Source organism: Pinus tabuliformis, chromosome 2_1 (assembly GCF_031772625.1).
Source record: "Pinus tabuliformis cultivar Carrire ecotype Pingquan chromosome 2_1, CPIR1, whole genome shotgun sequence".
NCBI classification, from domain to species: domain Eukaryota; kingdom Viridiplantae; phylum Streptophyta; class Pinopsida; order Pinales; family Pinaceae; genus Pinus; species Pinus tabuliformis.
Window position 1 is genome coordinate 991881158 of NC_142299.1, and position 20739 is coordinate 991901896.

The 20739-nt window shown below is 40.6% G+C and overlaps 1 protein-coding gene across 1 annotated transcript in view; it reads left to right on the forward strand.

Moving 5' to 3' along the window:
- Positions 1–20739, forward strand: part of LOC149203967 (endo-1,3;1,4-beta-D-glucanase-like) — a 130299-nt gene that overhangs the window by 37842 nt on the left and 71718 nt on the right. Inside the window, exon 2 of the mRNA XM_089403634.1 lies at positions 1551–1572. Coding sequence (XP_089259760.1) covers positions 1551–1572 — 22 coding nt within the window. The remainder of the gene's footprint in view (positions 1–1550; positions 1573–20739) is intronic.

Genomic DNA, 20739 nt, shown 5'->3' on the forward strand with positions numbered 1-20739 from the left:
ATTTATATATTTCAGATCTTTTGAGTATTCTGATGCACTTATGAACTTTGTTCATAACGGACTTATTGACTTTTAGGACCTGTAACCTTGTGGAGAGACAAAGGTGCACCTGACATGGGCTAGACCAGTTCCTACACTTGTGATCACCCCTACAAAAGCAAGGCTCCTCTAAAATCATGAGTCCTAATATAAGTTCATCAAAGGTCCTCCAATCCTATTCAGGATGAAAGCAACAAGGATGAACTCAAAGGGATTGGCGATGGTCTGGCCCAACAAGGTCTAGGATACTTGATATCTGGCCTAATATGGTCGTTACATGGCCTTGGGCTTATAATGGTGTGAAAAATGCTGCATGAATGTATGGGTATCCCTGCTAGTATAAGGGGTAACATTGACCAAATAAAGTAGCCCTCGTGAGTAATACCTAGGATCTAGCATAAGCCCAAAAGACTCTTTCTTTTTCAATTTGAAATCTCGTGGAGAGGATTGAGGGAGACAGCTGGCAAGCCTATAAGCAGTTAATAGGGGGATTCGGGAATCGTTGATACCCCTTGTAATATGCACATCAGTAGTTACAAGGTTCCATAATACCTACATTACGATATAGATAAAATTAATTAAGAAGCTATACAAATTTATCAGCCAAATAAAAACCATATTGAATAGACGAGATAGTTGAAGTTCCAAATAGTAGGGAACATGTGTCTAACAGTTATTATACGCCTTAAGAGGACATGACAATTGGGTTTTAACCCAACACATAATAATTACTTATTAACATGTACTGAAATAATTGACGTATATGTCAGATCATAGATGTATAACAGTGCCTAGCATTATATTCAGAGAAGTGATTCAATGATAGAAGGGCATGTATTCACAATGACATGAATGCAGCGAGAGAATCACACTATGTAGTATGAATTTTGAAAATGATTATCCAGTGTTATCGACTTGTGTCATTCTTGCATGATTGGATCTGTTGGACCTGATATTAGTTTTGTAGCTACAGCATAATTCTATTTCCATGAATCAAAAATCAATTACTAATGTGTATAGTTAGGGCAATTGCAGTTCTCTTTCTCGATATTGATATATGCTTAAACTATACCAAAAGTACTGTCTTGAAGTCCAAAAGATAGTGTGATACTTTTGTGTAAATGGAGTGATCTGTCTGTAATGTTTTTCATCCTAGGAACTTCATGAAAAATAGCTTAGAAGAACATCCTTTATGCTTCCTTCGAACTGTGTGCTCGATAGTTTAGAGATTCAATGGAAGTAATTAATGATGTTAAATTTTAATTTTCAATGTCTCCAAGCTGACAGCCATGTTTCTTGTAAATCAGATTTCTACTGTTCCATTCTTTAGGACTATTACACTATATGCTGAATAGTCTAAGGAAGCATACCTCACGACCCTTTAGGAGTCAGTACTATGAAATGCATGGTTAAGAAATACAATGGAACTTATTAGTAATAGTAAAATGTAATTTTCATTATGTCTTTTGGCTGACATTAATGCTCTGTGTCTGTCTTTTGTATTGTTGCAGGATTCGAGGCTCCAAATCTTAGGTATAATTTGATTCCGATTGACTAAAGTTTTACGCTGTGCATTCTAGTGTACTTTACAACCTCCTATAACTAGGTTAAACTCTGCAGTGAATATCTACATCAATCTTTCACGGTTAAGGTGCCTTTCTAAGGTGAATTAATTGCTTTCTGTTTAAATCTCTTGTTTTCCAAGGAAAATGAAAACTAAATGCCTTCTTTAAGCATAATTATTTTAGAAGTAGAGAATGCATTAACTACACAGGTATGCTGATCTGAAACTCTTTGCCAAAAAATTATAAGATAAAGTGTTCGGAGAGATTGGACAATCTTGAACTGGCTAGACACATGCGATATTTTAGAGCTTGGATTATGATGGTTGAAAAATAAAAAATGCCATCCACACAGAATAAATGGACGAGGTAAATACAATCAAGAGATTCCTCTTGACCACATTACAGTGTTTCGCAGCTTGTCTCTAAAGTTGATAGAGAATTGCACCTGATGAATAGAATTAGGTTTCCTCCAGATTTTAATGAAATGTACGTCACTTCCTAATTTATCAATTGACTGTATTTTTGTAAACGACAGGTCTTGTTGTCTGGAAAACTTTGGCACTCTATAACTTTCATGCTGGCTTAACCTATGAAGCTGTCTTTGACCTGGTCTTATTTGTACTCTGGGACATTAGAGATTATGAATAATGATCACAAAATAGCTTTTGCTTGCCTTAAAAATTAAAGTGCTCCAATGTGGATATGGACTTTTTGTCATGTCCTTGTTGTATTCTTTCATATATATGATTTCAGATAAATCAAAGCTGTATTTCTACGAGGATTTTTCTAAAATTGGCTCGACTCTATTTTGGTATAAGCAAAGTGATGTTTGACTATTTTCATCCTTGTTTTCCATAATACATATCTCCTAGTTTTACTTGCATTCCAGTCTGAAAGTTCCTTATTTGTTGAGCCCATCTTTTTCTGTTTGAACATTTCAAGTGGAGTGAAGGAGCTATTGGTAATCCTTGATCGATGAATGAAATTAGATATTCTTTTGCTGTTCATGAGTACCTATATATTTTGTTTCACCTGTAATAATAGTTGTTCATGTGTTCTTTATTGATGCCAAATGGACCGTAAAGAATACCATAAGTTAACAGAGATCTTGTTAATCAAGGTTGTCATTGATGTCAATATGGCATTGTTCGTGATGGCAAATTCTTGTGAGCTATGATGTTGCCCTAGATTCCCTTTGATCATAGTGCCCTAGATGTCCTTGAACTAACCATGAAGATGCCATAACCTCATGCATATTATCATATCCTTGCTCTTGATGTTAAAGCCCTAAAACCATGATGATGTCCTTTCTCATGATGACAAGCTCTTCTTGATTGATAAAGATGCGTAATCCTAATGACAATTTATGGAGCCCTAATCCTTATATACAAGCCCTTGCCCTAACTAACTCTATTGAAGAACAATGACAACACATTACATTTGATGACGTTACATTTGGTGACATGGAAAATGGTTGAAGATATGACATGAAGGACTTGGAGATCACTTGATGACATATGATGACATAATTGAAGACATGACAAGTGGAGACCTCACTTAAAGCACTTGGTGACATATGATGACATGGAGGACCACATGATGACATGGAAATAATATAATGACATAGTTGGAGTCATGACAATGAAAAAGCCCTTAAATTCTAGTCCCTATATTCTTCACTAAAAATTCCAAAACAGTCATCCCATGGTCTGCACTACAAAAAATTCAAAAACAGTCACAAAGAAAGATATTTTTTGACACGTTAGATGCAACCTTTCATCATGGGACCTAAACCATCTTAAAGAGGAATTTTTCCTCTTTCCAATGAGCCCTTACTTGCCCCGAAACTCCCAATAGTTTGTGAGATATTGAATTTTCAAGTTAAAAAATTATATTTTTGACATTGAGCCGACCTATGTTCAAGGACACAAGTCGGCCTGCATACAGAGACGCGTCCCTTCATTCAAGCAACAAAATGTGTATAAATAGAGACTTCAGACCCTCATTTCTAACACAGAATTTTCGGTCAACATCACAGGATCTTGGTGAGCATCACAGAAGAACAAGAACAGTTCACAACGTGTAAGAAGGAGAATAATGTTTGTGCTAATTTTCTGTGATTGGGTTATCATTTAAATCTCAAGAAACAAAATTTGGTGGCTATCTTCTGTGATTTTCAGAACTGAAATTCTGTGATTTTCGGACCTGTCTTTGACCTGCAACTACTGTGATTTTCGGGCCTGTATATTTGACCTGCAACTCTGTGATTTTTGGACCTGAAATTGAAGCGTCTAAGACCTGTGTGTGACTGATTTTTTCTTTGGACCAGAAGTCACCTATTGCAGGATCAGACTAAGGGCTCGGGCAGAGGTATACACAAAGGCTCGGACAGTTGGACAGAGGTATCAATAGGACCTCAGTTAAGGTGCAGACAGTGGCTTGGATAGAGGGTGACACAGTGGCTTGGAATATGTTGAAGTAGCTTCAGGTATGATTATATTCTTTGGATAGTGAATGTGGCATTGTTGGAATCTTCTCCTGGACAGCAGCAGTGATGGAAGCCTAGTAGTGCCTCAAACCTGTGAGAAGTTTGGCTTGTAGAGAATTATTAATGATGCTTCAGAACTGAGATTGTGAAGGAGATCTTTGGAGCAGTCATTGAAGATCTTTAAGCAGCCTCATTGAGGACTCTTTAAAGTTTGAAGGGTAGATTTATTGTGGACAGAGGTTTGCATGCAAGACAACTAGAGCATTGAATAACCTTGTGAAGCAGTGTAGTGAAGAGACTTTGAAGTCATCTTGGAGCACCTATTGAAGAGCTTGTGAAGTTATCTTGTTGGGAGCATTGTTCAAGAACTCTAGAAGACACTTGTTGAACTTGAAGGCATTTTTGGAAGACATTGATGCATGATCAAATTCATCATGAGGTGACTTGAAGAAATTGCTTGGGTACGATGAAGCACAGTGGTGACACCTTCTAAGAGATCAAGGTTGTCATTGATGATGTAACATGGAGACCAAAGTGAAGACTAAGCGAAGATTGACAGGGCTCGTTGTAGAAGACATTGGGAGCCATGAAGTATAACCAAACATATCTTGACAAAGTGACGCTGAGGGTTGGAGCCTGAGAGGTTGGAGCCTCGAAAAGACAAGGTTGGTGCCTTGGAGGATAGGGTTGGAGCCTGAACCAGATATAGGGTTGGAGCCCTTGAGGTTGGTGCCTCAAAATTGACAAGGTTGGAGCCTTGGAAATCCAAGTCGGTGCTTGGCAATATACAAGTTGGAACCTGGGATATTGAAGATCATTGTCTTCATCTAGGGTTGGAGCCCTACATATCTTGTACTTGATTTATTATAAAGAAGAAATTAATAAAAGCATTTATTCTTATTGTTCATTTTGTGTTCTAAATATAAGCGATCTAACTGGTAAAAATAACAATTGAAAAGAAACACTGATTCACCCCCCTCTCAGTATTTCCAACAATTGGAATCAAAGGCAGTACCTTCACTCAAAGCCTAACAACTTGAAGGTTGATCCTTAGAACAAAAATGGCAAAGCCAAGGAAGAATGCCTCCAATCCTCCTAAAGATGTCTCTTCCTCAACCATGAAAACTGAAGACAATCAAATTGAGAAAGTTCTAGTGTTCAATGGAAACTTTGATGTATGGAAGGTAAGAATGAAAAATTTCTTAATGGCTCAAGCCGTTGGAGTATGGGAATCAATGATTACTGATAACACGATGGATGGTGAATCCAAGGAGTACAATACAAGAGCAATGGAGACAATTTTGAATGGGCTACCAAATTCTATAAAGGCCAATTTCGAAAAATGTTCGTAAGCAAAAGATATATGGATGACCTTCACTTAAAAGGAGCATTGAACATGACCTCTAGTAAAAAATATGATGAAAAGCAAGAAGGAAATCCAGAACCCATCAAGGAAGTTGAAAATAAGAATGATGACATCAAGGCCAAAGAAGATCTAGAAGAAGAAGAAAACAAAGAAGACTTTGAAGAAGATCCCCTGACTAAACTTATAGCTGCCACAAAAGAGATTAACAATTTGAAAAAGGAAAATGAGGAACTTAAGAAGAAAGCGCAAGATGGTGACCATGACAAGGCAAGGAAGGAAGTTGACCTTTTCAAGCTTCAAGTACAAGAAAGAGATGAGGATCTCACCAAACTTAAGGAGGAATTTCATCAAAACAAAAGAAAGCATCATGAAGAAGTCATATCCATGACAAATCAATTGGATAAGGCAAAGAAAAGGGAAGAAACTTTGTCAAGCCACCTTGAACAAAGATTCAAGAACTTCAACAAACTTGAAGCAGAGATTGGTCAATATAAGGAAGAGGTCTCCTCCCTTAGATCTCAACTAGAAGAAGCAAGGAAACAAGCACAAGGAGCTAAGAAGGTGATGGAAGCTTTGACATTCATAGAAGGACAAGTTGATGAAGCAGAAAAGGAGAGAAACACCATGATATTCCAACTAGAAGAAAAGGATGATGACATCACAAAGTTAAGATCAGAAATCACTTCTCTTAAGCCCCAATCATGTGAAGCAACCAAGATGAAGGAATAAATGGAGATCATTCTATCAAAGAAGGATGAAGAATGCAAGAAAATGAAGGAAGAAATTTTCTTTCTTAAAAAGGAAGTTGACTTGCTGAATAAGAACTTGAAAAGCTCTCAAACTCTAGATGACATCCTAAGTCATCAAAGGTCTCCCCTCGATAAATCAGGTCTTGGTTATGCAGGTGAATCCTCAGGCAAGAATGATAATGCTTCAATCGAAAAGGATGTGAGGAAGCCAGGTAGAAATGTTGATGCTTCCAGTTCCAACAAAGGCAAGGAGAAGGGTCAAGACAACAATGGAAGAAATCCTATTCCAAGAAGACTTGCAGACTTCAAAAGTACATACAGGAAATCTTCATCTCTAGGTACCAGAGTATATTAGTTGGTTATTGCTCTTCTTGTACAAACTTTGGGCACGTCGCAAAAGATTGTAGGGCATATCACAAAGACATGTATAATGGTCCCTATCAATCTCCTTGAAACAATTTTGCAAGAAGAAGTCATGATTTCTCATTCATGATAAGATGGAGTGCTTCAGTTGTCATAACATTGGTCATATGGCACGTGATTGTAACTTGATTTGGGCCCCTACACAATCTAGAACCATGCCAGAGAAGAAAGTTACACAAGTATGGAGAAGGAAGCAAATTGAATCCAGAAGTCTCTTGAACACTCCAGCCAACAACACATGTTGTTGATTTGATGAAGTCATCCTTGATATTTCAAACATTTGATGGTGAGACTCTGCCAAAAGGAGACCATACAGTTAGGGGGAGCTTGTGATTCTTGACTATTCTTGCAGAAGCTATCCGTGAAAAGCCCTATGAAATCCTTGATGAGACACACATGGACAATCCTGATTGATCATCTCTTGGGAGTAACTCCATTGAAGAAAATCATGAAATTGTGAAGATGTCTTCCACTTGATCACAAGGCAACAATCTTTCTTGACTTGGGCAAAAAGAAGAGCTAGAGGAGTTTATGCAGGTAGGGGGAGTTGGTTGATCATCTACCTCATCCATTTCCATGAAGGCATGCAAAGGCTTAGGGGGAGCAAGTTCATTAAAGAAGAGATAGGGAGAGCAATATATCCATCATGAAGAACTATCATTGATGAAGAAAATACGATGAAGCAACATGTCAAGAAGTAGCTTGATAGGGGGAGTACTTGGGCACCCCGTTTTCCATTGATGTCAAAGGGGGAGAGAATGTTGGAAGGGCAAGAATATTGCCATCAATGACAAAGGGGGAGATTGTTAATCAAGGTTGTCATTGATGTCAATATGGCATTGTTCGTGATGGCAAATTCTTGTGAGCTATGATGTTGCCCTAGATTCCCTTTGATCATAGTGCCGTAGATGTCCTTGAGCTAATCATGAAGATGCCATAACCTCATGTATATTATCATATCCTTGCTCTTGATGATAAAGCCCTAAAACCATGATGATGTCCTTGCTCACGATGACAAGCTCTTCTTGATTGATAAGGATGCCCAATCCTAATGACAATGTATGGAGCCCTAATCCTTATATACAAGCCCTTGCCCTAACTAACTCTATTGAAGAACAATGACAACACATCACATTTGATGACATTACATTTGGTGACATGGAAAATGGTTGGAGATATGACATGAAGGACTTGGAGATCACTTGATGACATATGATGACATAATTGAAGACATAACAAGTGGAGACCTCACTTAAAGCACTTGGTGACATATGATGACATGGAGGACGATATGATGACATGGAAATAATATAGTGATATAGTTGGAGCCATGACAATGAAAAAGCCCTTAAATTCTAGTCCCTATATTCTTCACTAAAAATTCCAAAACGGTCATGCCATGGTCTGCACTACAAAAAGATTCAAAAACAGTCGCAAAGAAAGATATTTTTTGACACCTTGAAAGCAACCTTTCATCATGGGACCTAAACCATCTTAAAGAGGATTTTTTCCTCTTTCCAATGAGCCCTTGCCCCGAAACTCCCAATAGTTTGTGAGATATTGAATTTTCAAGTTAAAAAAATATATTTTTGACATTGAGCCGACCTATGTTCAAGGACACAAGTCAGCCTCCATACAGAGACGTGTCCCTTCATTCAAGCAACAAAATGTGTATAAATAGAGACTGCAGACCCTCATTTCTAACACAGAATTTTTGGTCAACATCACAGGATCTCGGTGAGCATCACAGACGAACAAGAACAATTCACAACATGTAAGAAGGAGAATAATGTTTGTGCTAATTTTCTGTGATTGGGTTATCATTTAAATCTCAAGAAACAAACTTCGGTGGCTATCTTCTGTGATTTTCGGACCTGCAATTCTGTGATTTTCAGAACTGAAATTCTGTGATTTACAGACCTGTATTTGACCTGCAACTATTGTGATTTTCGGATCTGTATATTTGACCTGCAACTCTGTGATTTTCAGACTTGAAATTGAAGCCTCTAAGACCCGTGTGTGACTGATTTTTTCTTTGGACCAGCAGTCACCTATTGCAGGATCAAACTAAGGTCTCGGGCAGAGGTATACACAAAGGCTTGGACAGTTGGACAAAGGTATCAATAGGACCTCGAGTTAAGGTGCAGACAGTGGCTTGGATAGAGGGTGACATAGTGGCTCATAATATGTTGAAGCAACTTCAAGTATGATTATATTTTTTGGATAGTGAATGTGGCATTGTTAGAATCTCCTCCTACACAACAACAGTGATGTAAGCCTAGTAGTGCCTCAAACCTGTGAGATGTTGATTTGGGGTAGCATCGGATGTGCTCTAGCCATGAAAATTGGTGGAGAGGCTAAAGCACATGACATCTTCAAGACCTAGAAATGGTTTGGGGAAATTCTGCCCGGTGAAAGAGATATTCAAATAATTAATATTTTTAATGGGTTCCTAACTTTAAACTTAGCAAAATAAAAGTAGTGGGTATTAATATAAAATTGGGTTAAAAAGTATCAAATGACATGGATCAAGCCAAATCTAATCTTAGCCATTGATTAGAGATGTAATTTCGGCCGTTGAAGACTCAACAGAAAAAGTATAAGAGGAGGCTTGAGGGTCAGTTGGAGATACACCAAAGTGATCAGTCAGTTTGATTTTCTAGAGCGGGGTTTGCTAAGAGAAATCAAACTAGTGATTAGTATTGCAGCGAGGGGCAGTGAGTGCAAAGGCAGAGAGGCAAAGATAGTGTCAGAAGACCAATGCAGAGGCAGAGAGGCAAACGCAGAGCTAGAGGGAGCCACATAGAGGCCAGTAGTGACTGTGTAGAGGCCAGAAGGGCCTGCGTGATTGACACAAAGGCTTCATAAGTGACGTAGAGGGCCAGAGAGGTTGAACAAAGCCTTAGAGGGCTGATGCAGTGCTTCAGAGAGGTGCTGGAGAGGGTTTTGTGGAGCAGACTTTCAGAATATCTGCTTCCGAAGAGAGGTATTACTGCCAGATTATTTTCTCTGTCGAGTGAGCCAGTTCGACACCCAGTGTACTCAAGAAAAGCTTCTTAATAATAAAACCCTCAGAACTACTGCATCGATTTTCCCAAGTTGGGTTTTTCCGGGGACGATTGCCCAAAACTAATGGTGTCCCTTGTGTGTTTGTCTATTTCTTTCAGCTGTTGATCTGTCGATGGTTGAGGCTGTATTGTGTTTATTTCAGTGTTTATATGGTTAAATAACTTGTTAGTAATTAAACAAGTAGGCGAAATAAACTAGAGAATACAGATAAAATTTCTAACGAGTAATACTTAGAAATTTCAACATGGTATCAGAGCGTTGCAGATCACAGGAGAGTTGAAGGCGCCAAATAAATTAGAGAATTTGTAGTAGAAACAACTGTCCTGAGTGAGAGAAACTGTTCCTAGGCAAAAAGCAGCAGAAAAGAGTTGACGTGGAGGAGGAGGTGCTGTTGCTGTCAAGGCAAAACATTACCTAACGGGATAGAACCAAGGTAAAGGGAGTTGCTACGTAGGCGGATTTCTAGCCAAGATGTCTAGATCAGTGTTGCGGGAGCATAGGAGATCAGAGAGGTGCGATTCGACTGTTGGTAGGAGGATTTCCAGGAGGGAAATCGAGACTCAGAGGGAGTCTAGTAGAGAAATTCCAGGAGGGAAGTAGAGACTCAGAGGAGTCGAAAAGAAGAGCAGAGAGATGGCCATGAATGGAGTGAGGGATCAGGATAGGCTGGACGGGGCGTCCAACTTTGTTATCTGGGAGGTTAGGATGTTGTCTGTTCTGGATAAACATCGCATCAAGGCCTTCGCCTTGAGAACCGTGGCTATCCCAGTCGACCGAGTTGATAACGAAAGGTACGAGGATGCGATGGCCAAGGCGAAATGGATAATCCTTAATGGGGTCAAGGATCATGTGGTTCAACATATTGTCGAGAAGAATACGACAAAGGAAATGTGGGACACCTTGACGACATTGTATCAAGGCACTTCCGTGCAAAGGAAGATGCTACTGGAGAATCAACTGCGGTCGTACTAGATGCAGAAGAGGGAGTAGATAGATCACTTCCTCAGTAGGTTGCAAGAGATCTGGGACCAATTGACATCCATAGGGGCCACGCCAGATCAAGAGTTAATGGTGAGGACCGCCCTGAACGCAGTCTTCGAGGAGTGGGAGACATTTGTCCAAAGTATTTTGGGCAGAGCGAATCTTCCAGGATGGGTAGAATTGTGGGCAACTCTTCGTTAAGAAGAGATCAAACGGCTGGCCAAGGCGGGAAGCAACAATAAAGGAACTTGGGTCAAGAAAGAAGAGGAAGAGGATGTAGCTCTGGCATCTACGGGGCAACAAGGGAAGAGGAAGAAAAAGGACCTCTCTAAGGTTAAGTGCTTCAACTGTGGGGAGCTGGGCCATTATGCAACCCAATGTCCGAGGAGGAAGAATAAGGGAGAGGCGTCTGACTCCAAGGCAGCGCTAGCGAAGGCGGAAAAGGAGGTAGATGATGATGATGATTGTGCCATGAGTGCTCATGTACCTCTAGAGAAGAGGTGGGGAGACATCGAGCTGTATTCAGGAGGACTATAGGTGATGAGGGCCAGGATCCTTGAGGTACCCAAACTCTTGGATCATATCCAGCTACGGGAGCCCCGAAGAGACAGTAGCAGGATGGCGGATGTCAGTAGAAGCGGATGCGGATGGAGCGACAGAGAGTGCTAGCGTGCAGTAGTCCCAGGCAGCGGAGAGGAGGTTGCAGCAGTACAGGAAGGCACAAAGGTGTTTGCAGCAGTGCGAGAGGCACAAAGGTGTTGCAACAATGCAGAGGCAACACAAGATAGCGACAAAGAGAGCTTCAACATCAGGAGGGTTCCAAGACCCAAAAATGGTTTGGGGAAATTCTGCCCGGTGAAGGAGATATTAAAATAATTATTATTTTTAATGGGTTCCTAAGTCTAAACTTAGGAAAATAAAACTATTAATGGGTATTAATATAAAACTGGGTTAGAAGGTTCTAAATGACATGGATCAAGCCAAATCTAATCTTAGCCGTTGATTAGAGATGTAATCTCGGCCGTTGAAGACTCAACATAAAAAGTATAAGAGGAGGCTTGAGGGTCAGTTGGAGATACACCAGAGTGATCAGTCAATTCGATTTTCTAGAGTGGGGTTTGCTAAGAGAAATCGAATTAGTGATCAGTATTGTAGCGAGGGGCAGTGAGTGCAAGGCAGAGAGGCAGAGATAGTGCCGGAAGACCAACGCAGAGGCAGAGAGGCAGACGCAGAGCCAGAGGGAGCCACACAGAGGCCAGCAGTGATTGCGCAGAGGCCAGAAGGGCCTGTGTGACTGACGCAGAGGCTTCAGAAGTGACGCAGAGGGCCAGAGAGGCTGCATAAAGCCTTAGAGGGCTGACGTAGAGGCCAAGAGGGCTGATGCAGTGCTTCAGAGAGGTGCTGGAGAGGGTTTCGTGGAGCAAACTTTCAAAATATTTGCTTCGAAGAGAGGTATTACTACCAGATTATTTTCTCTGTCGAGTGAGCCAGTTCGGCACCCAATGTACTCAAGAAAAGAGGCTTAATAATAAAACCCTCAGAATTGCTACAACGGTTTTCCCAAGTTGGGTTTTTCTGTGGATGGTTGTCCAAAAATAACGGTGTCCCTTGTGTGTTTGTGTATTTCTTCCAGCTGTTGATCTGTAGATGGTTGAGACTGTATTGTGTTTATTTCAGTGTTTATATGGTTAAATAACTTGTTAGTAATTAAACAAGTAGGCAAAATAAACCAGAGAATACAGATAAAATTTCTAACGGGTAATACTCAGAAATTTCAACATGAGAAGCTTGGCTTGTAGAGATTTGTTAATGATGCTTTAGACCTGAGCTTGTGAAGGAGATCTTTGGAGCAATCATTGAAAATCTTTAAGCAGCCTCATTGAAGACTCTTTGAAGTTTGAAGGGTAGATTTATTGTGGACAGAGGTTGGCATGCAACCTCGCCATCCTCTCGCTATCCTGGTCAACACATGAAATTTGACTTGGTAGCTCTATTTTTCCCTCTCTAATGGGCAAAGGTAAATTAGCAGTGCTGCAAACCCCGTCTATGTATGCCTGAAGAGGGTTGCTCTCACGCTCCAACGTGCACTCTAGTTGCACTAGTAGGGAATCCAATTTCTCCCCAACGTGAGTCAATTTCGCCATGGAGTCGGCACAAACTGCTCTCATGCCCTCCAACTCCTTGTTCTGCTGCAGAATAGCCTCTTGCACTGACGCGACCTTCCTTTTAATGCTAGAAGGTCGACCTGAAACTGATGGAACTGTTGTGGTCGACCATCATCTAATACCTCTGTATCTCCTAGTGCCCCATCAAGGGGGGATACGTCTCCTGGCACCTCCCCCATCTACTGTGTGCTGATCTCACCCAAAAACATGGACACACCCCCAGTCACCTCATCAATGGATGGCGCTATTGATGTATGCTCTACTCTCTCCACTAAGATATCAACCAAAGTGGTCAAGGGAGTCTCCAACGAGGATGACTCTTGCGTCACACTGGGTGTATCTATGTGCTCCCTACAATCTGGTGTGCCCTCAACCTCATGCTCAACCTCCTCCTCAGGCTCCTGATATCTATAGCTAGGTCTCCACCAACAAAAGCGCCCCTTGGTCTCACCCTCTAGCTGTCCCTGTCTTGCCTTCTCCTTTCGAGGAGACTTGGTGTCCCAAGTATGGCTGAGTTGGATGGACTCCCTTGATGAGTGCATCAATGAAGCAGAGCTTGATGACTTAAAGTTCGGGGGTCATTTCTTTACATGGTCTAATAGGACTGTCGACTTACCCCACATGGTGTAGATGGCTGTACTCCCACAGCTTGTGCACCTCTAGTGTCTTTGTTGTAAGGACAAGGATGGATCTGTTCTGACACCTTCCTTAACTAAGCCAACCTCTCATCGTTCTAGTGGATTCCACCCCAGAATTCTTGCATACTGAATCTCCCTTGAGCCATGGGTGGTGTATGGTGTAACCTGTCACTATGCATACATGCCCAAATCTCCCATGATCTCACTAGTTACCCACACCTGGGCCAAGATCATGCTCTGATACCATTGTAATGTTCTAAATTGAAATTTACAGCTAATAACAGACACATGAACTAGGCTATAGCAAATAAAATCATATACACACATGCACCATCAAAAACACCAAGAAGCTGGGCAAATAAGTTAAGCCATTTTATTAAATTATGAGTTGTAAGGAGTACATATAGCAAGGAACAAGTGCACCGAAGCTTGCATAAGCAAGCTGGAGCAAACCCAAGTGGAGGATATGACCCCAAGAGCTAAGAAACATCGGCCCAATATCCTTTTGCGCAAACCCAGAAATTGGCAACTGCTGCTGCACTAGAAATGCTGAGAATGGCCCTCTATGATGCCTAGAATCACATGAAAATGCAACTGTAGCTTCTCCCAAAAATATTCATCCAAACCCAGAAAGGAATCCTCCCCAAACCAACCACCCGAAAAACCCACAAAATGGTGTAATTATTGGCTAAATCATAAACCATACTGCTGGACAAAAAGGGGATTTCTGGCCTGAATACTGCCCGGAAAATTCTGCAAATTTAACCCCGGACTCCTCTCAACAAACCCACAAAAACCTAGAAAGGGTTTTGGCTAATTCCGACCTTCCAAAATTGTCCTATTTTGGCACTACGCCCTCTTGAACAAAGACTGCGTCCCCCAATGATGAAATATGTCGAAATCCTTCTTATTTCTCCTCAATCTTCAATAGGAATGATAAAGGAAGTTTTCCTGGATGTTGGGAGGAAGTTTCACATCAAATCCCTACACAAGATAGCTGAAATTAGCTCCACAAAAATGTTGTCCAGTGACCCCCTTATGCAGGTCCTAGGAAGATAAGTTCGTTCCTCTCAAAAGTAGCAATCTCTAGCCCCAAAATTCTCCACAAAGCTTAGTCTTCACCTGGAGTAAATTCTCTAAATTTCTCCCTACTAACACCCCCTGGAAAATAGCTGAAGTATGTGGTATGAGTTTCTCTACTGCGTCCTCCCTGGAGCACGAATTAGCTAAGGGGAATGGCTGAAAGACGCTCCCAAAATTGCACAAGCCTTCCTTCAAATGTAGCAACAAATTTACCTCCCTAGGGTGGTACTCGAAGTCCACCTAAAGAAGGGTGAATTCTCCCCTTGGAGAACTCTGTGCTAAGCAACACTTGTGACCCAGCTAAACAACTTGAGCAACAAAGGAAGTAGATGAGTGAAAAAAAAGACCCCAATAGCTTCTATGCTCCTTCTATTTATAATTTTTCCTTCCCTCCTCATGTGGGTCCCTCCATCCAATATTTCAACCTCCTTCCATTAGCAATTCGATTTTCTCTCCAAGTGGTGCGTATTTCTTGTAGGTGTGGCCCCCACATTCCACTAGCAAATTAATTTTCTATCCCTCCTAAGTCCCATATGCCAGAAATGTCTCCAATGCCAAATTTACAAAATTGTGCTATGCTTAGCACCTCCCCAATAAACTCCATTAACTCCCTCGGATGAAAAATCAAAATTGGGGACACTACATTAGTGGAGGCCTCCTATTCTTGTTCATCCTAGATAGTGTTATATTGGACTAGGGGTGGGAGATAACCACCAATGTGAAGCAGGGGAACAAGGGTGCAAAAAAAAATGGTCAATTATCCAATTTTGCTCCACACTAGAATGCCTGAAACCATTAAATGATTTGCGTACATGATATCTGAAAACCCACCTTCATCAAGTGAATTGGCTAGATGAAAGAAACGTTGACTAGAGAGTGGATGTGAGGCAACTGTGAGTGCCTATCTGTGGATCAGTCTGGGGCTATTGGTTGGCAAACTGGATCAAATTTGAGGAAAAAGTATCTTGTGGGGTTTTCCCACAGGCTGGTGGGTAACAGACATGATAATCATTTCTCCATTTCCATTGAGTTTAATTTTAGAGAGAGTGGCTTTCATGTTATGCCCCTAAGGTTGTCCAACTAATGTAGGATATGCAGGGATACCCTCGACTAGGTTGACAACCTCAGAGTTGACCATAATAAGAATTCCCATTATAAGCGTGTCCGTGTTCTCTAAGGTTCTAATTGGTTCTATAAAACTGTAGTCCACCAAATTTAAATAATTCATTGTAGGCGAAAGTGGAGGTCTTCCATGTTTTAGCCATGTATCTCATGGAAGGATGTTGACTTGTGATCCAAGGTTGATGATGACTTGGCATACCATCTAGTCATCAATTTTGACGTCAACTTGGGAGTTGTAGTCAGTACGATATTTATATTGGGACAACTTCTTAAGGTTCTTATAGGACCATTAATCTTCCTGATACTCCTTTAATATATTTAGAAGTTCATGTAGTCAACCAACTCACTGTTTTTCTTTCATTAGCCATCTTATGCCCTAGATGCACAAGGAGGCACCCTAGGAATGAATGTCCATTGAACCTTACAGAAATCTTCTTAGTCTGTGAGGAAAATCACTCCACAGACAAGTTCCCTTCTCTGCCTGGACTAAAAGTTTGTCCAAGGCAATGCATTTAATGATTGTTGTGTTCTAATGTCTTCCCTCATTTCTCACATATTTATCATTCTCATTGTTCTTTAAGAAGTTGAGTGCTTCTTGCATTACTTGCCTTCGTTTGGATTTGGATAAATGTTTTTGTTTTACGCCTATTGAATTGGTGTTTCTTTATGCATGTAGTTTTCTCGACCCACTCTGAACGTTGTAACATGTAAATTCTTTGATTAAATCCCTTCATGTTTTTGCACAATGTGTAGTATGTTCAAAATTCTTTTATTCATCACTTTTTCAAGTACAATGGGATAGTTTTCTAATGAGTGGTCGCCCGCTCAACATATGTTACAAAACTTCAAGTTGATCCTATCCTTGATGGGATAGTATGGGCTGATATGTTTATCTTTCCAACAAACAAAGCACTAAGATATTCCCTAACCATGTCCTTGACCTCTTTTGCCAAATTTGCCTCTTCTGTAACCTCCTTTGCCTTGATAAACACCTCTTTAGTGGCCTTGATATTCATTTTGGATTTCCTTGATCAATGTTCTAGTCAGTTGCCTGTTTATGGCATACTGGATGGTAAGTAGGCTTATTTTGACCATTTATTTGACACTTGTGTCGAGTGGCCGTTCTCCTCACATATAGCACATCACGTGGACTTGACATTTTTTAAGTTGTGAGGACAATCCCTTGTACTGTGACCTATTAGAAATTGACAAATTTCATAGTAAATTTTAGCTTGTACTCAACGAACATCCATTTCTCTATCCAATGGGTCATTATATTTACTATAATATTTTGTATGGCCTTCATTTGAACAAATAGTGCACTAGAGCACAGTTCATCTGACAGGTAAATTCTTTAATGATTACTGAAGGATCTCCATTTTTTCTTCCAATCTTTTCTCCGTTAACATGGAAGTTCATGGCTGGTTGCAATCTATCTCTATATGTTGTATCTTCTTCAAGGCCTGTACATGTCCTGCATGCACAATGGTCCTTTGCTATAAACTTGATACATACCATTTCACCAATAGTTGTTTGTCGATGAAATAAGGAATCTGTCTAAATAGATCCTTAATCTTTTATTGTACTTGTGAGGTATTTCCCCTGATTGCTATTTTATCGCTTCACTTTTGAGCTGCCAGATGTTTAAAGTCTTGAACTTTAAAGAAAGTAAGGAACCTACTTTTGATAACTTCTTTTAACTTCCTGTGATTCACAGTATAGTTCATAAACCAAGTTAGGGCTCTTTTTCAGAAGGTTGTGCCAAACTGGGCCATTTGTTTGTCTTCATTTGTGATATCAGAGGCATTCCAGATTTTTTCACATTCAGACCAATGTTGCTTGGAATCTTCATCGACCTCTTAGATGGATATGTGGTTTAGACCTGTTAACTGCTCCATTTAGTGGATTGATGAAGATTGTACAATGCGCTATGGTCGGCATAGACATGAAAGAGATCCATTGTCACCTTGTCTTAAGTCCCCAGTCCTTAAACCCCAAATCCTACAACAAGACTATGGAAGGCTTCCTATGAACTAGCTTCAACCAACTGCTACAAGACTGGTGCGTTATAATGGGTTCTCATGCCTGAAAGGAGGAATTTTATGTGTTGTCTTGCTGGCTTAATATAAAAATCTGCAAGATAGATTTAACTAAATCAGTCCATAAGTACGCTAAAAGTTTAAAACTTGATGAAATCTAACAGTAAATAGTCGAAATTAGTGTACTAAAAATATACTAACAAAAAAATTGATATATTCTATGATTTGATGTAGTTAGATGAGTTTTTAAACACTTTTGCTTGCTGTCTTGTTTGACAGGTCTGCAAATTTGCAAGTAAAAGTACTAATGGCAAGTCAAGACACTTAAGATTGCATTAAATATGGCGTGTAAATAGTCAATCTTGTTGTACTAAAAATATCTTAACTGAATATGTAAGTGTTACAATGATTAAACAATCATTTAGGGGGGTTCCTTTGTAAAATTACTTGCTGTCCTATTTTTAGCAGGCCTGTAATTTTTGTAGAAAATGCAAAAATTAACAAGCCAACCCCTTGAGAAGTGTTGATTTGTGTAGCTTGGGAGGTACTCCCACACTCTAGGGTACAGGGTTTGGGAGAAGTTTGACCCACATGGGCTTTGTGGGCAAGTGTACCCAAGCAGTGGGTTTTGCACCCAAAGTTGTGGGCGCAAAACCAAGAGGAGATTTTGATGGTTTATTCATTGTTGGATGCGGAGCACCCTTAATGGAGCAAGGGGGACCTAAAGAAACCATGGAGGCTTTGGTCAAATGAGGAAAACAATTTTTATTTATATGAGTTGGGTTAATGACATTATGTTCAAGTTGGCTAGGCTTGAAAGCTGCCCTTTGGAGGGTTAGTCATTGCACCATGGAAATATATAAATAAGAGTGAAGGAGGCCTCATTTGAACACACATCCAAGGGCATTCATCAAGTGAATAGATAAACCTGATCTGGCTGCAGATCTAAGGAGCTAATCCAACGTGAAGGGGAGGACGAGTTTTGTGTTTTCTCTTGAGATCTGGTTAGGCCGAGATAGGAAGAGGAGGTTGGCCGAGTTTGTATGAGGTTTTGGGCACATGTTCTCATTGTAGCAGGCCACATAGTTCTGGTTTTAAGGAGAGGGTCGAGATCTCTGTGAGTTGTGTATTAGAGGATCATAAGGCCTAGTTTCTTGTAGGAAGGAGGGCTGCATACCCTAGTGGACTAGCGCAGGAGATGAGGGTCTGAATGATGGGAACAACACAGGTTTGAGAGGTCTGTTTGAGTCCGAGTTTAGGGCACTCCCGTAGCTGCTTCAGGACCCCTAAAAGAGGGCCGAGTGCCTCAGTTTGTGCACAGAACAACAAGCAAGTTCAGGACTGTGTTAGACGTCCTAAAAGGTATGTATTTGTCTCTTAAGTTGATGAATGCTAGGTGATGTAGGGTCTGGTTTTGGACAGTTCTGAAGCAGCCTAAGTGCAGAGGTTTGGAGGTCTATAAGTGGCAGTTTGGAGTGCCCTAGTACGGTGAACAAGGGCAAGCTTGTTACTGTTAAGAGGGCATCTTATTTGCTAGTTCAGAGATCTCAAGGGTGGAGAATAGATGATAAGAGGGCTTGTTATTGTGCTCTAGTTCAGTCGGTTGCAAGAGGACAACTTCAGTGATAAGAGGGTAGCCTAGTGTTGCATGAAACGCCCCCCCCCCCCCCAAGGATCCAAACCAAGAATCACGTCCCATACGGATCCGCGGTTTGGAATTTCAGAACCCCGGATCAGGCTGACGAAGACGGTTCCTAGAAATTTGGAACCGTGCCGGCCTGATCCGTGGTTCCGGATTACCGAACTGCGGATCCGATGATGGATCCTCCTCGGATTTGTGGTGAATCGGGTACGGATCCCAAGCGGATCCGAAAGGAGACTAGCAGTTCCACAGGGTTCTAAATATTTTTATTTTATTTTTTCTTTGACTCAAGTTGGGTTGGGGCTTCTCGGGCACTCCCAAGGTGCTCCCTTGATGCTCCTTAGATGCTTCCTAGATGCTATTTTCTCCACATTCTCCTTTATTTTTCATTTTCATCATTTTACTTAAATTTGTAACATTACCATGAAATGACTCAGGATGTTTGAGAGTGGTTGCAGCGTCATTGGACTTCATATGGAGAAAATAGAATTTCATATCCTATTCAAAATTCAGCAAACTTAACAATTTTCAGGAATTCAGGATCAATGGGATTGTGGCATTTCATTAGATTATATCATGTATGAGGGTATGTGATTAGCATTTAATCAAGAGCACCAAGCCCTATATGTACCCTAGTGTTGGTGGTGTTAATTGTTGAACTCCTTTGTCATGCCCTTAGCAAAAAATTACCTTTCAATCAAGTCAAAATCATTGATCAAGCATGTTAAGCTTTTTCTACCATATTTTAAGGCTTGGATTAGGTAGTTTGATCAAAATTGGGCAATGTTGACTAATATCCCTAGACAATCGAGGTAGAGGCAAAGGCTAGACAAGAGGAGAAGAATCTAGATTCTAGATGGTTGATGCATCTAAATGGTTGATGCTTGAATAATTAATCATTAATGTACAATGGATGCCATATCTATCTTGATTTATGTACAAATATGCATGCTTCCATATCTTCTACAACTAATTTGGTATTTTGGATGTTTTTTTTTAATATAAATGCAAAATAATATATATATATATATATATATATATAGTAGATGCTTCTGAGACGCTTCGCTTCCTAGATTTTTGGAAAATGATGCTTCCGTGTCCCCGCTTCATGCAACATTGGGGCAGCCTCCAAGCCCTAATTCTGGTCTTCTTTGGAGCAGCAGAGAGGCAAGAAAAGGGCAGTTGTTAAGTCCCTATGTGCTGGTGTTTTTGAGAAGCAAAGGAGCAGCTAGTGGGCAGACTTGTGTTGGCCAAAGTTCAGTCACTCTTGGAGCAGCAGGAGGGTTGATAGTGGTAGTTTGTTGAGCTGGAGATGCAAGCTTTCTGAAGGGGCAGAAGTTGCAGTGATCAGCAGAAGGGAGACAAAGTAC